General features: G+C 42.7%; 1 protein-coding gene across 2 annotated transcripts in view; it reads right to left on the reverse strand.

The window, feature by feature from the left end:
• The window catches only part of PAH (phenylalanine hydroxylase), a 67,207-nt gene extending 56,245 nt beyond the window's left edge, over positions 1–10,962 (reverse strand). For both annotated transcript variants that reach the window (XM_008705691.2, XM_008705690.2), the window contains exons 1-2: positions 10,688–10,962; positions 4,723–4,830 (exon numbers count right to left, since the gene is read on the reverse strand). In XM_008705691.2, the coding sequence (XP_008703913.1) occupies positions 4,723–4,830; positions 10,688–10,744 (165 nt within the window). In that variant the 5' untranslated portion in view covers positions 10,745–10,962. The remainder of the gene's footprint in view (positions 1–4,722; positions 4,831–10,687) is intronic.
• Between the last annotated feature and the right edge of the window lie 585 nt (positions 10,963–11,547).

Raw genomic sequence — 11,547 nt, forward strand, 5'->3', positions numbered from 1 at the left:
ATGGAGCTACTATGATATTTGGGACCAAAGATACGCACTCTTGATAAGGGATCCTTTGAATCCTCATAAAATCTTAACCCCAGAAAGCTCCCTAATGCACCCCCGTAGTAGTATCAGAGGGGTGATGGGATAAAGTGGCTTCCCCAAGGACACAGATCCTGAGATTTAGAAAGAGCACTAAAGCCCAGCCATTTTTCTCTTGGTTTTCAATTCTTTGTTCTGGCATTCCCAGGTCAAAGGCATTCTCTTGAAAAGAAGATATGCAAAATAATGGTTATATTGTTTTGCTTTCTCGTAAACAATTGATTTTCTCTGATAAAAATGATAAGCCTGGGTGTTTAGAACCACAGACCCTAGGTCAATTTCTGAGGTTCTACCACACTGAATGTTTACCTAAACAAACCACGGAGCTCCCTGACCTTCAGCTTCCTCATCTCTAAAATGGGTATGATATCACCTATCACCACTAAGTAACAAACGATTTAATTTATAGAAAACATTAAAATATTCTGAATATTAAATATTATTTATTTCATGGAATGTAGTGGGTATAGCCCTGCTGACAGCGAGAACTCCTTCCCTGGCAATAGCTTAGAGCAGTGAAACTCATTCCTGATTGAGTCACTAGTGAAATTTAAGAAAAATTCAAGAACAAAAAAACAAACAAAAATCTAAAACCCATAAAGGAAGTGACTGAAAATATAAATTACACTAGAATTTAAAAGCTCAGTATGACAAATGATACCATAAATCCAAGCAAAATAAAGAGACGGGAAGGAAATATTTGTCATCCACACAATGGTATTCAGATTACAAAAAATGTCAAGAAATCAGTAAGAACAAGATAAAATTGCAGCTGAAAAAAATTTAAATCTGAATGGACAAGTCCCAATTTACAAAAGAATAAAATCTAAGGTCATGTAATATGAAAAGACACCCTATCATCTCGCTCATAATCAGGGAAATGAAAATTAAAACAATAAATTACCACATTGCGCCCATTCTATTGTCCAAGATGAAAAAGCAATAAGCAAATAACCTTAAAAATATAGAGAAATCAGTGTTCCCACAGTAAACTAATGGTAGCATAAATTGTTACAGGACATTTGGAGAACAGCTTAGTTTCTTTTAAAACTAAAAATGTTGGAATGCCTGGGTGGCTCAGTTGGTTAGGCATCTGACTCTTGATTTCAACTCAAGTCATGATCTCAGGGTCATGGGATCGACCCCATGTCAGGCTCCGCACTGAGCATGGAACCTGCTTGGGATTCTCTCTCTCCCTCTGCCCCCCTCCCACCCCCACACACACTCTCTCTCTCAAATAAAATAAAATTAAATAAAATTAAAAATGTCCATGCCCTAGGACCAGCAATTGAAATTCTAGGTATCTACCCTAGAGAAATATTTGCACATTGCATACCAAAAAAAAAAAAAAAAACAGAAGAAGAAAGAATAAAGCACTGCAGAATTGTCTGTGACTTCAGAAAATAGGAAACACCATGGATGCTCAAAATAAGGAGATGAATAAATAAAATATGGTACATGCATATTAAGAACTACTCTTCAGAAGTTATTAACTTGATCTGTGTGTATCTATATCTACTTATACACATATATATCTCCAAGCACTGAATTCAGAAAAAAAAAATACATAGCAATTCTTCCTGAACACGTCATGTATAACTACTCTGAGGGTTTTACCTGCATTAAGTCATTTAATCCTCAGAACCACCCTCTGAAACAGATGCTATTATTATTATGAGGAACTGAAGCAGAGAAGTCAAGTGATTTTTCCAAAGACACAGCTTTATCTCCAGAGTCCATGCTCTTGACGGCTCTACTGAACTGACCCAAAGAGACTGCAGAACAGCGTGCACAGCCCAGTCCTTGTCAATATCAAAATCATTTTTTAAAGGACTGACATATAGAAAGAAATATACTAAACTCACAATAATACTGCCTTGGCCGGGAAGTTTGCAGCATGACAGGACTGAGGGGAAAGGACTACAGAAAGGACTACAGTGGCATCTTTAATGCTGTATTTCTTTTTTAAGAAACAGAATGTTAATTTGTAATTTTTGAAACCATAATCATACATGAAAAAAATGAAAGTGAACTTGTCAAAACGTGGCTGATGTGGTTGAGGGAATATGGATAGTTATTTTTCTTGCACTTTGATACACGTTTCACTTTGAAAGAAAGAAGGAATACCTGGTGACAGATTCCTTTCCCTCGAAGAATAGGAGGATGGAGCCATGATATTTGCATTTTTAAAAATCTCCGGAAGTACTGGGATGTGCAGAGACAAGTGTATTTGGCCGAGGTGTGGGGTGCCAGAGAGAGCTCATGGCTTGGAAATCCGGGATCCCATCATCAGCATACATTAGCTGTGTGACTTGAACAAATGACTCGGCCTCTCTGAACCGCACTTCCTTCATGCCCAATAGTAATGCCTCCTCCACCAAGTTGAATGGGGACCAAATCAAGGATCCTCTGTGCCTGGCTTATCATGTACGGTGGTTCCACAGACACTAGAATTCCAATGTCGATCTTCCTTCAACACCTTGAATGAATCTAACTTAACTCTGAATTTTGCCAGTCTATTAAGAAGGGTCGAAGGGATGCTGGTCTATACAATGTCTAGAGCAACTTCTGAAATATATTTGGAAAAAATGCAACACACAAACTAACAAAAACCCTTCACCAATCCCAATACAGTGACCTCTGTTGCCTCCTCTGTGAATGTGTATAATAACGCCACTTACTGACCATGGCAGTTGACTTTTGAATAATGCTTTAAAAAGTTCACTCAGAGTAAACACGCACACACACACACACACACACACACACACACACACACTGCCTCTGCGTGCATTTTATCTAGTCCTGGTAATTTAGTTACTTGTGGTTTATTTATTAGGTTGAAAACATCCTGTTAATTTACAATTATTTAATTTATTAACTGATTAAGGCCTGACCTCTCAAGGGGAAAATGCTGATTAACTGTGTAATACAAAGGCTAAAATGTTGCATAGGAGCATTTTGCAGATACATTCTGCCTCCTGAACAGTTTGTCATTCAGAAAGTACTCTGTCTGTCTTCTCTGTGCTCATTGTTTGCTCTCATTCAGGCAGACATTCAACTCCCCACCCCACCCCCACCTCCTTTGGATAGCCAAGTTCAACGTTTTTAAAAATAGACTTTATTTTTTAGATAAATTTTAGATTTATAGAAAAATTGAGAAGATAATATGAAAAATTTCCATATACTCTGCACCCAGTTTCCTCGATTACTAGCATCTTACGTTAGTATGGAATATGTGTTACAATTAATGCACTAACATTGACGCATTTTCATAAACTAAAGACCATAATGTATTTGAATTTTTTTATTTATATCTAATGTCCTTTTTCTGCACTAGGCTCCCATTCCAGACCCACATTACATTTAGATGTTATATCCCTTTAGGCTCCTCTCTTGACTGTGACAATTCCTCAGACACTTCTTGTTTATTGATGCCTTTGATAGTTTTGAGGAATATAGGTCAGGTATTTTGTATAATGTTCCTTAACTGAGACCTGTCTGATGTTTTCTCATAGCTACACTGGGATTATGGTTTCAGGGGAGGAAGACCACAGAGGTAAAGGACCATTGTCATCAAGTCATATCAAGGGTTCATCCTCCTACATGAGTCATCACTGTTGATACTGCCTTCATCGCCTGGGTGAGCTAGTGTTTGTTAGGTTCTCCACCCCCTTTCTGTCCTGTCCTGTTTGGAAAAAAGTCACACTATGCCACCCACACTTGAAGAGTGGGGAATGAGGCTCTTCTCTGAATACAGAATATCTACTTAGATTATTTGGAATTCTTCTGCATGGGACATGGGTCTCTTCTCCTTTGATTTATGTATTCAGTCACCACATGTAATTTTTTTAAAGACTTATTTATTTATCTGAGAGAGAGAGAGCATGTGTGCTAGAGCAGTCGGGGTGGGGGGGAGCTCAGAGAGACGGAAAGAAAAACCCAAGTGGACTCTGCACTGAGCCCAACATGGGGCTCCATCTCAGGACCCTGAGATCAGGACCCCAGCTGAAACCAAGAGTTGGACACTTAACCGACTGCACTATCAAGAGGCCCCACGAGATATAATTTTATTAAAGAACTTGGGGTAAACATTAATTGGTTCAAAAATATTCCTTCTTAAAATCCAGGACAAAAAAAAATTAAAAAATAAAGCCTAATTTGTTTTGCTTTTATTTAAATTGAATTTCATTATTAATTGAACATAAAATATGTATAAAATTGGTCTGTAGAGGATATAAAGATGACTCCGCCGAGTTTCCCTGCCTGAAGAAACAGGCCCAGACAGAAAATGTAGATATGTAACAAGGCAGATAAGTGCTGCAGTTAAAAGCAAAGTGCTTTGGGAACACAGAGAAGATAGGAATTAATTCAAGAAGAGCTTGATAAGAGAAGTCTATAACCAGCGCCAGCTTCCTTTGCGTGCCACCAGTGACTCTCAACGATTCTGATTATGAATGGAGAAACAGCACTCCAGATACAATGGAAGACTGCACTGAAGTCACACAGTTGGTTAATGTCAGCGCCTGAGCTGAAAATCAGGTCTTCCGGTTCCAGATCCCATGTTCTTTTCACTGCGTTCAATTAGAAAATAACCCAGAAGTCTGCTATGCATTAGCCAAGGCAGAAACGAATACTTACCTCAAATAAGCGCAAGACCTTGGCCAGGGCACCGACTTCTTCTTTGAGGGAGAAGATCAATGATATGGCTCCACTGTGATTGGAGTTGTCTTCAATATAGCTTGTTTCCTACAAGATGAAGTGCTCTTGGTTAAAACGTTTTCCTGTGAAACCTCCAAGAAAGAGGCCAGCATGAACTCTCCCAGTCCAGGCTTGGACTACCATAAGCCATCTATATTCTACGTAGAAGCATATAATATCTGGTGGAAGATAGGTAAGTCAGGGGAGGTGATATTTTCAATGATACTCAAAGGTCAGAATTCAATTTTGGAAAACTTTCATTACTCACGGATGTCAGCAGGCATCCTGTAGATCCAATTCCTCTTAATGAGCACTACCAAGTGCCAGGCACTATTAGGTCTCTGAGATCCCAAAATGAATAAGACAATGCCCCATCCTTCAGGAGCTCAATATTTGGCTTAATAGACACAGACGCCACACAAAGATCCTTAGAGGTGGTAGAATACAGTTCAAAAAGTGTCCATGAAAACACTGAAAAATATGGTATGGAAAGTACTAAAAATGGGTGTTTGAGACCAAAGACCTGTCTTCCAGTTACCAGCTGGAACACTTTGGGCAAATAGTTCTTCTTCTAAGTTTCCTTATCTGGAAAATCATGCTTATCATAAGCCCTGTCAAAGCAGTATTCACAAGATGAAGAAAACACAAAAGGTAAGACAGTTTACATATAAAAATGATGGAAATATAAATACACAAGAATGACTTCTTGGCCTTTGGCAAAGATCTCAGGGAAGCATCACGCTCAGGAAAACATTGTCCTTGTATGCTAGGACCTAAAATATCCAATTATTGAAAGAGTCACAAAATACATAAAAGTAAGCACAAATAACCTATCAGAAGATGGAGGTCTTACACTTCATAGCAAAATATCCAAGGATCTAGCACTTTCTACATGCATATGACAGCACACTAAGGTAAGATTAGGGTTGACATTGCAGGGTTTGCTGCAACCTTTAAAAACTGTACCGTCTAGCTTTACAAAAATATATAAAGTTCCATATGTGCTCACAAATCAAGAGCATGTACCTAAAACTAGGAAGAAAAAAACCCGGGCGGAACAATTACTCTCTTGTAAGGAAACTGATGAAATTAGTGGCATGGGTGTTACATCAGCTCAGTGAGAAGGCTGTGTTGGGCAGGCTCTCCCAGTGACTCAGCATAAATAAGTCTGGCGTGAATACTGATGGCCCCTGATGAAATTCTTTTCATTCAGAAAATTCAAATTTTCCCAGAACCTCACCCAGAACAGAGGTGGGGGGCAAGAACCAAAATTATCTGCAGGTATAATTAGAGGGAGCGTCACGTGAATTGGAAGGCTGAACTGTTACACATCCCTAAATGGACCATGATATTCTTTCTTGAAAAAAGTTGTCTTTTTTAAAAATTCCAGTATAGTTAATCTACCATTTATTAAGAGCCTATAATGTCCCAGGTGTTATATTAAGCACTTGATTTGGATTATCTCATTTAATGTTGATACAATTTAGGTGGCGGGTTTTACTATCCCCAAAGTGTCTGCTTTTACTGACAAAATGAAGCCTTAGAGAAGGTAAGTAATTGCCCATAATTCTGCAGTCAGCGACGGAGCCAGGGTAGGACCCCACGCCATCTGACCTCAGCCTACGTCCACGACTCACGGCTTCTTGCAAGACTCTGTCCTGCCTCTCCTTCTTTTAAACCCTGCCAGAGATAAGCAGAAGGTTCTCTGAGGTCAGCCTTCTTCCTCCCAGAGAACACTGAACCCTTAGTCCTTTCTGGTTTCCTTGAAAGGACAAAAGAGTTTCATTTCTGGTTCAATTGGCAACATTGTTTCCTGTTGGCTTCCAAGAAAAGTAACACATTCCAGATACACCACCTATGACTGGGGCAACTCCAATTTGAATGCACCCTTCCTCGACTCCCGTCACCACCACCTTTCTGCTCCGGTGCAGGTCCGAGTCCCAGCTGACCTTCTCCAGAAATGAGCCTTGGGGTCAGGTCCTTCTTTTGTTCTACTGCTACCACACTAATCGAGCTCTTAGTGATCTATATCGATCCGCCCTAACAGAATTTTGCTGTGTCCTTCTACTCAGAATTCTTCAAAGTCTCCCCATGGCCAGCAGGATAGAACAGCTCTTTCTGACATTCAGGAGTATCTTGGGACCTCATCTCCTGAGACCTGCACACAGGAACCAAGGCTTTCTCCTTGTCTTTTCAGCTCCTCATTAAAGCAAATGCCCTGCACCACTCTGTCTCCTCCCCTTTCAAATAGCTTAGCTTGCCGTTTGGTCTCACTTCTGCCAGGAGACCTCTGCATTCCCCAGCGGAGGTGAACAATCCGTCCTGGTTCTATGTATCCCATTTGGCTTCTGATGCCGACGTGGGACTTGACTCGCAGAGCAGGCCCTGTTTTTAGAGTTCATTTAGTTTCACCCCCTTATTTTGCAGACGGGGAAACTATGCCAGAGAGAGAAAGGTGTGACTCCTCTGAAGTCATACAGGTGGTGGGTAGCAGGTCAATAACCCAGGCTTCTGAATATCATTCTGCTTAATTCCTTCTGCTATGGGCAGTATGTCCATATTAAGGCCCCTATTTCTTGCAGACCAGTTATTCAGTACCACTCCTGACAGCCTACTCTTACCCACGCCTGTCCCCTTCACTTTCTCCCCATATGCTTTCTAGATCAGAGTTTTTCAGTGAGTGTTCCTTGCTTCTCCACTTCGGAATTACCTGGGGATTCTCTGTTCCAGTGCAGATTCCTGAGCCCCACCCTAACCTATCGAATATGAGTATCTGGGGTAGGAGCTTAGAATCTGCATCTTCTCCCAAATGATCCTTAACCATGAAAGATTTTGAAACCACTGATAAATGCACAACCTATTTTTTTAATTATGACTTTTCCCAAATATGTCTGCAAATTCACATTTACCATACGATAAGGTACTACTCTTTGTTGTTATTAATATTAATAATAGGACTTGCCATTGCCCACTATGTGCCAGAAGCCATACCTGGTGCTTTTCATAGTTAATAAACAACATCACTGGCAGCAACTAGCACTGTTGTAGGAGTTTACATGTAATTAGCTCATCTAGTCCTCACAATTGCACCCTGAGGTACGTGCCATTATTTTGCAAATGAGGAAATAGACTCCGCTAGGTTCAGTCCATTGTCCAAAGACACCCAGCTAATGAGTGGCAGAGCTTGGTTTCGAACCTGGGTCCAACAATTCCACGATCCTTTTTCTGCCTCCCAGTGACAGACCAACTGAGACAACAGCTCCCCTTTTCAAAATTTGAGGGACCTTAAATGAAAAGAAGCTCATGGAAGTTTGTGATACGGTGTGGCCTTGGGTGGATTCTGATTCCAGCCTTGCTGTGTTGATCCAGTATGGGACCTTGGGCAAATCTCTCTCAGAATATATTTTTATTGGCTCATAATCTATACCTTATTTGTTTTCAAAAGGCATGTGAGTTGACTTAGAAACACGTCCAGCCAGGATGGGTAAAGGTAGAGAAAAGTAGCTCGGAAACTAGACAGGAAGAAATAGGGCAGGGAAACTGAAGTTTACTAACACCTGGGAAGGAAAGAATTTTGATCATTGGGCAATACATTTAACAGGAGAAATACATTCTCCATGGTTGTGTCTCGCAAATACACTGTTATCTTTGGGAAAGAGTATTTTTCAAAATTAAGAACAAAATTTAGCTAGGTGTTCCTTTCGATCTTAGTGCTTTTTGGAGCGGTGGTAGAAGGCCTGTAATTGCATGTGTGATTTTACGCATACACACCCACAGGGGAAGACAAGCAAAAACAAGGTGCAGACATCCTACCACAGACACACTATAGCTCCGTATTCCAGCCTGGCTCTGCAGGAGGAGGCTGTGGGGCAGAGCAGTGCCCCGGGGGTTTGGACGTGAGATCGGCACTTGAACCCTGGCTTCACCATTCAGAGCTCTGATTTCTGAGTTCCCCTCCTCTCGTGTTCCACTGCCCTGCTCTATTTTTCTTCACAGCTCTTTTCTCTACATGAATTTATGTGTCCATCTGATTAGCTATTGTATCGTTTTTCTTCTCCACTAGAATATGTTTCACTGCCACGGAAACTCTGCTGCCCCTGGCACACAGTAGGGGCACAATAAGTCTCCTGGGTGAATGAATGAGCCAAACATCTCTTGCAGGCTTGTCGTGTCTGTTCTGTGTGTAGAGCACGTGACATAGCACGCGCTCTCCAGCCTTGTATCAGAATTGCGTCCAGCAGGGGCCGTTCATCTGGGTGGGGAGCTTCGAGAAGGCATAAACTATGCCTTTTTTGCAGACTGTCAGAGCTGGAAGGAATCCTGAAGACTATTCTAGTACAACCCCCCCAGTCCCCCACCACCTCAGTTTTACAGATTCCAGACTGAGCCCGTTCATCCTAGTTAAGTGACTTCCCCACTACACAGCTTCAGTAAACCAAAGACGAGAGCTCACATTTTCTGACTCCATGTCCAGTCTCCCTCCACGGTGTAGCTCTACCAACCACTGTGCTCGACTCGGTGCTTGTCTCTCTTGCCAATGTTCCAGACACGTTTGGTCGAACAATCAAATCAGTTCTGGCTAGACACTCTGCTCCAGGAACTGTGCTAAGAGCTTTCCGGACACTATTTCATTGAATTCTCATCCCAGCCTAAGGACATGGGTATTTTTATTCCAATTTTTCAAGTGGATCAACCTTAAGTTTTGCAAAGTTCAGTACCCTGCTTTCAATGCCAAGGTATTACCAGGCCTGCTCTGAACCCTCCTCTCTATCCACAGTCACCGAGAATAACAGTCTGTGGTTCTCAATCTTCTAAGTATTCTATAAATAAAGCTTGAAGCTCCCATGGCTCTGTAACCAGATGGCTACCCCTCACTTCCTCCCGTGTTTGTGGGAGGCCCATGGCCAGGGGCACCGGAACTAAGTGATGAGAGCCAAGATCTGTTCTGGAATCTGTCTGAGGCTCACGCTATCCCTTCTCCACGTGGAGTTCTGTCTACCAAGCACTGCATACCTTTTTCAAAGGAAGTCTTTCTTACAGGACTCAAAAAAAAGTCAATCCAAAGTTCTGTGGTGGCTCTAGTTAGATAAAACATCAACCATCCTCTCCTCTCCAGCCTGTCTGTTCTCTAGCTGGCTCTCACTGATCCTGCAGACGACACATGTCTGTCAAGTCGTGTTATTTCCCAGGGCTGGACTTTAAGCCTGAACCCTAGAGCCTAGGAGTGTGATAAGTCAGTTAAAGGATGTATTCTGCAATTATCCACCTCGAGAGAAAGGCAATGAATTCCGGAGAACAGAATACACCCTGACATTATCCCCAAGTCACGTCTAGGGTTCTGTCACATTCCCAGTCCAGGGCTGAGTCTTGTTCATTTTCCTCTCTGTTTAATTTTCCCTTTCCCCAGGCCTGAGTGAGTCTGAGACTTCTTCTTGCCTCATTTTCTCCCAAAGGTGAAAAAAGGATACAATTTCTTACAATTTAGCCATTTTGATAGCTGGCTGAGAGCACTTCATAAATATCACAAGAGAGCAGATCTAGAAGAATCCCATCTCCCATTCCAGATTATAACGAACCAGCCACTTCAGGGTAGGAAAGAGAAAGCAGGCAACAGAGAGGGACAGTGACTTGTCCAAAGACACACAGCTAGTTGGGGGCAGCTCTGAGAGTCAGATCCCCAACTCCTCAAGCAGCTCTCTTTCCCTGAAAGTCCCACAGGATAGATGTCCTTCCCTAGGGAACAGTTGTTGAGGACCTTCCTGGACACTGTCATCACCTTCAAATAAATTCAGACTCCCCTGTGAGCTTAAGGGAGTAGGAAACGTCAACATTCCTCAGACCCTTTACCACCAGGGACCAAACTCCCCTCATGGTGCAGCGCGCAGGCGGGCCTGCTTTGGCTCACCTGTCCGTCCGAGAATTTCCTGCCAGAGCTTGCGTTCTCCAGGACCACAGCTGACATGCTGGCTCCCCTAGCGAGTGAGGTCTCTAGCTCCGGGTCGTCAGTGGCAGGCAGTTTTGCAAACAGCAAAGTGCTGCTGAGGTTTTTAACCTGGCGTTAGGAGGGGAGGACAGATTCCAAGGATGTCCCCTGCGACATAGGGGCCGCAGAAACGCCCCTGGTAGGCGTTGTCCTGACGCAGTGGGCTCCCGGTCCTCCAGCCGGGCAGCCCCGAGGGGAGGGTGTGGCGGACGCCTGGAGGCGGGACTTGGCTGCAGGCCCTGCCTGGAGCTTGGGGCTAACCCGTGCGCTGGTTATTAGGCAGGGTTGGCAAATCCGGGACTCAAGAGCACGGCAAGCGGGTTCTCTGCAGTGCGAATAACCCTGACATCTGCTAATGACAAAAATTGTAAGAAATAATCCTTTCTTCCCCACTCTCCTCCCCATGGCAGCAGAGCAGAGATCCTAATTCAGATCTCGACTAGGGGTGGGGGGCAGGGCCCTTTCTATTAACCATTAAGCCAAACTATCTTTCTGTGCTTTGACTTCAGAAAGCTACAGAGAGGTAGCTTTGTGAACGCTGAGCACAGAAATAAAGAGCAAAGGTAAGAGCACAGTCCGGGTCGCAATGCGTTCGCATGTCCTCGAGCTGTTTACAGAACTGCTGAGAGCACCCGAAAGACAGCAGTCGAGCCACCTTGCCAGAATCTTGTGACAATATGAATAAGAATGATGTCATGCATTAAACATTTAGTACAGTTCTTGCCATCTAGCTAAACGCTCAATAAACAGAAGGTACTGTTTAAAAGGATGTGACAACAAAT

This window comes from Ursus maritimus, unplaced genomic scaffold (assembly GCF_017311325.1).
Source record: "Ursus maritimus isolate PB19 unplaced genomic scaffold, ASM1731132v1 scaffold_21, whole genome shotgun sequence".
Lineage (NCBI taxonomy): Eukaryota > Metazoa > Chordata > Mammalia > Carnivora > Ursidae > Ursus > Ursus maritimus.